This window comes from Erpetoichthys calabaricus, chromosome 2 (assembly GCF_900747795.2).
Source record: "Erpetoichthys calabaricus chromosome 2, fErpCal1.3, whole genome shotgun sequence".
Taxonomy (NCBI): Eukaryota; Metazoa; Chordata; class Cladistia; order Polypteriformes; family Polypteridae; genus Erpetoichthys; species Erpetoichthys calabaricus.
In genome coordinates, this window is record NC_041395.2 from 160,199,467 (window position 1) to 160,204,883 (window position 5,417).

Consider the following 5,417-nt stretch of genomic DNA (forward strand, 5'->3'; position numbering starts at 1 on the left):
GTGCTCCTGGCCATTAATACAATAAAGGGTCTTTATCGTTACAACAGGCTGGTGTTTGGGGTAGCCTCTGCCCCAGCTATTTGGCAAAGAGCAATGGATCAGATCCTTCAGTCAGTGCCAGTTGTCCAGTGCTATCTAGACAAAATTATTGTCACTGGAGCAACAGATGAAGAGCATTTAGAAAACCTCAAAAAGGTCCTGAAAAGGTTAGAAGAGTATGGACTAAGAGCCAGGCGAGGCAAATGCAAGTTCCTGAAGCCCAGTGTCAGGTATTGCGGGCACACTATAGATGCCCAAGGGTTGCACAAATGCCAGGACAAGATTCAGGCTGTATTGACGGCACCGCAACCACAAAATGTTTCACAGCTAAGATCCTTCCTGGGGTTTGTGAATTATTATAATAAGTTTCTTCCAAACCTGGCAGCTGTGCTACATCCACTCAATGAGCTATTACAAGTTGGCAAACAGTGGAAATGGTCCAAAGAATGTGAACATTCATTTCAAGATGCAAAGAAACTGGTGACATCTGACACAGTCCTAACCCACTTTAATTCATCCCTTCCAATCAAGCTGGCTTGTGATGCTTCTCCATACGGCATCGGAGCAGTGATGTCTCGTGTTATGGAAGATGGCAGTGAGAGGCCTATAGCTTTTGCATCACGCTCATTGTCTGCAGCTGGGAAGAATTATGCCCAAATAGATAGGGAGGCATTGAGTCTAGTGTGGGGTGTAAAAAGGTTCAACCAGTATCTTTTTGGTAGGGAATTCACCCTTGTCATAGACCACCAACCACTAACCTCAATTTTCAGCCCGCAGAAAGGAGTTCCTGCCACAGCTGCTGCCTGAATGCAGTGCTGGGCTTTGTTTTTAGGTGGACACAGGTACAAGATCGAGTACAAACGTACAGCCTGCCATACAAATGCAGATGGGTTGCCACGACTGCCACTGGAGGCTGAAAAAGATGAGTTTGGAGATGAGGAAACAATAGATATGATCTCCATCAGCCAGATTGAAAGTCTGCCCATCACGGCAGACATGGTAAAAACGGAAACAAAACATGACAAGATCCTGTCTCAGGTGTATGCTGCCACACTGAATGATTGGACAGCCCAGCACAAATCCTTGCTGGCTGCATATTACTCGAGACGTGATGAAATTGCCTTAAATGCTGGATGTGTGATGTGGGGGTTAAGAACCATTGTATCCACTAAACTAAGACACAGAGTATTAGAAGAGCTTCACAAGGGCCATCTAGGTGTGGTAAAAATGAAGGCACTTGCCAGAAGTTTTGTGTGGTGGCCAGGCATTGATGAAGACATCGAGAAATTAGCGCAGCAATGTAGTGGCAGCCAGATGGTTCAGAATGAGCCAGAACGTGCACCACTTCACCCATGGGAATGGCCTACATTACCTTGGCACCGGCTGGATATCGACTTTGCAGGAACATTCATGGGGACAACCTTCCTGGTGGTAGTTGACGCATGCTCTAAATGGCCAGAGGTTTTCACTATGAGCTCCACCACTTCTCACACCATTGAAGTACTGAGTGATTTATTTGCTAGAACTGGAGTTCCACAACAACTAGTGAGTGACAATGGACCCCAGTTCACAGCAACAGATTTCCAGGTATTCCTTCGCAGAAGTGGCATATGGCACATCACACCTGCCCCATGGCATCCAGCCACAAATGGCCTGGCAGAGAGGTTTGTGCAAAGTTTGAAACGAGCCCTTTGAGCTATGACAAATGAGAAGCTGACCCTTCAGCAAAAATTGGCCAACTTCTTATTTGCATATCGGAATTCCATCCATGCTGCAACTAACCAGACTCCAGCTATGTTGTTTTTGGGGCGTCCTCTTCACTCTAGATTAGACCTGCTGCAACCAGATCTTAAGCAGACTGTGCCAGACAGACAAATCAAACAAGGCCATAAAGCAACTGACAAGGTTACATGTAGCTTTGCCATTGGACAATCAGTTCTTGCCAGGAGCTACAGAGGAGACCAGAAATGGGTTCCTGCACTAGTCAAAGAGCAAACTGGTCCCTTGTCCTATTAGGTAGAGGTTACTCAAGGTGTCATATGGCGACGTCATGTCGACCAGTTGAGAAAATCAGGGTTGGTTAGAGCTGAAGAGATACCCACACTGCCTGTTGACTCCCCTGCTGTTGCTTCTATCAATTGTCCAGAGCACTTACCATCTCTTCATGCAGCACAAGTACAGAGCCCATGTACATTATCTCCATCACCTTCTGCAGAGGCTAACACTGCTGTAACAAATCAAGAAAAATTACCCTGTGAAGAGAGATGTTACCCAATTCGCATACGGAAGCCTCCACAGAGACTAATTGAAAATTAAATGTATAGTTAGAAGTCAATGTTTTGATTTCTTCAGAAAAAAAAAGTGGGGAATAATTTAATTACTTCTGATTTTTAGAAGGGAGGAATTGTTATATATCAGTATAAGTGTGCATTTCAGTTCAGCTATTGATGTCTGATTGTGGGTTGACACCTAGTGATATTGATTGGTAATGCCTTGCACATTTTGTTAGTTGTTGTTCAATAAAGACAAAAAGAAAAAGGCACGCGCTGTCTGCTTGTCCATTCTTATCAAAGGAAAAGAAAGGCTACGGTAGTGTACTGCATTACAAATACATGACAAATGCCTTTAAATGTAAACCTGCAGTTCAGCTGAGGAGATCTGACCACATCTTACTTCCACCTACAAACCTGAGATTGATAGTGGTAGCACTATTATTCAAGTCTGGCATTTTAATGTTTTTTATATAATAATATTTATATTTTTCTTGTACTTCTGTATTTAAGCATTTCATTACAATTTGCACTGTTTGTATAACTGCATGTGACAAAATTTGATTTGATTTAATTTCAAATGACTGCAAGGGGCCAAATCCTGCCATTGCAGCACAGGGAGATGTCAGAATATTGTATGGGGCAGCAGACCATTGCAGGGCATATGCACTCTAACAGAAACTGAAATAGTCACATTTAACCTAATCTGTACATACTGAGAATGAAACCGGAGTACCTGAAAAAAGCCTCAGAGACAAATGGAGAATTTACTAATTCCATGTAGATAATGACCAGGTTGGGATTTGATCCCCCAGTTTGGGAAATGTGAGGCAGGAACATCAGCCACAACAAAGCCCTCAGTTTGTCTTTAAATGTCACACAGTTAGCTTCACAGTTTCATATGGTAAAGGTTAAATACAACTCTTTGTGGAAAGTTCTACAGTTGACGGTTGCTATTTATTAAAAGAACTACATCATGAAAACTAAACAAGATTAAGAGCAAATTCGGCATTAGGTTATTCAAAAATCAAGAGGAAGGATGAGAAGATTTCTGAGATACTGAATCTCCCAAAGTCAAGTAAAGACCATCAATGGATAAAGAAATGGATACTATAGTGCACATCTAGAAATACAAATATAAAAAATGTATATTCTGTAAGTGCCTTGAGCATGGGAAAGGCGCTATTTAAATAAAATGTATTATTATTATTATTATTAACACAGAAAAGAGTGCTTACCAAAATTAAAATGGCAGGCAATGTGGTATAGTGGTTAAGACTTTGGACCTCAAACCCTAAGGGTGTGGGTTCAACTCCCGCTACTGCCAATGTGTGACCATAAGCGAGTCACTTGACCTGCCTGTGCTCCAATGGGAAAACCAAAGGAAATGTAACCAATTGTATCATACATGTTTTTATTTGCCTTGGATAAAGGTGTCAGCCAAGTAAGTAAATGTAAACTATAATGGCAACCAGATCATTAGTTGAGAAGGCCAGGTAAAGGAACCTAGTCACTTGGGTACAACTTTTAACAAATCTGGGGAGAAAATCAAAAAGATTCTTGTGAAAAGCTCAACTACAGTTTTTCAGAAGTCAGACAGATAGGTAGAATGGATGCACCAATGATGGAGAGAACTGGTATTTGTCTATAAAACTACATGGACTTGGGAGAGGATTCATCTTTCAACAGGGAAGTGACTCAAACAAAGCTACATCACAGTATCTGATAAACACAAAAGGCAATGTTCTGGAGTGGCCCACTTTGGAATGTGTCCCCAAACCACAGAAGCAGCTTGAGAAATTAAAAAAAAAAACAAATTTGGAAAAGGCGAGATGTTAGGGAACATACAGCTAACAGACACACATACTAAAAACCCATGTTTGTCTAAATATTCACTCATATTTACAAGATTAGTTTATCCGTTTATATTAATTTTAGATGGACTCACATATAATTTAATTTTCACTTTGCTCTTATAAAGACTCTGGGCCGATCAACAGCCTATAAAACATTAAAACTGTATACTACTACTCAACTGAATGTAAAGCAGTCTAAAGGGATTAATCAGTTTTATATTTATGGTCAACTGTGGATGGTGGCCAAAGCGTAGAACTAAGCTATAGAGGGCAAGACTGAATTTTTTTACACCGGCATATAAATGATTATGTGCAAATCTCAACAATATGCTGCTGAATCAATTATGAACTCAAATGAGGGCACTGAAAGCATTTTTCATAACATTTCTCTGTTGTTTGATGGTGTATCGTTCCTTGAATTCTGCCACTTTCCCTAGCCCTTACTTTATGATTGTTGTATGCTTTACTCTGTGGAATAATTTTGTTGCAACATACAATTTTGTTCACCAAGTTTGTCATAAAGCATGTCATCCCCAAAAGTCTTTAATTAATGGTTTGTCACCATAATAGTAGATTGGATGACAGTGTGAAGGTCGTAAATGCTGACATCTAATTATGATGATATCATGATGATGGTAGTATTTGTGCCATTTTTTATAATAACTCAAACTACCTAATTTGGAGGGTAACCGAACAAGGATAAGACAGGGCAACAGCCAGGGTGTGACACAACAACAGTGCAGATTACTGGTGTCCAAAAAAAATGGATGAGCAGCATGATGAGCACAGCAAGGGCAGTGGGAATCACTACATATGATGTTTCTAAGGTCACAAGTCATATATTAAAAATATACTAAAAATGTATATTTTTTGTTGTCATTTTGAGCTACATTATTCTCAGACTGTATTTTCTCATGATGCCTGATTACTTCTTTCTGTGGCATAGAATTTTCATTTGAAAAAGCGTTTCTAAAGAAATAAGTCTGTTATATTACATCATGCTAGGGCTAATTGAGAATGAAGGTCACATAGTCAAGCAAAAGTAAGAACATTGGAGAGTTCAGATAAAATTAGGTACATGAACGAGTAATGGAACAGACCTGAAGTCTAAGCCATGATCATGTCACCCACTTACTTTTATACAGAAGGCAGTCAAAAATCAAAGTCACAGGACAGACAGTCATCATCAGGAAGCACAGCATGTTTGAAAATATAAAGCTAGACTACTGCCAAAAGTCCGTGTTCCAGGTAC

The 5,417-nt window shown here is 40.3% G+C and overlaps 1 protein-coding gene across 1 annotated transcript; it reads left to right on the forward strand.

Moving 5' to 3' along the window:
• Positions 1–846: 846 nt before the first annotated feature.
• On the forward strand, positions 847–2,171 carry LOC127526634 (uncharacterized protein K02A2.6-like). Its single transcript, XM_051922559.1, has one exon. The coding sequence runs from the start codon at positions 847–849 to the stop codon at positions 1,732–1,734; it is 888 nt and encodes a 295-aa protein (XP_051778519.1). The 3' UTR covers positions 1,735–2,171.
• The last annotated feature ends 3,246 nt before the right edge of the window (positions 2,172–5,417 follow it).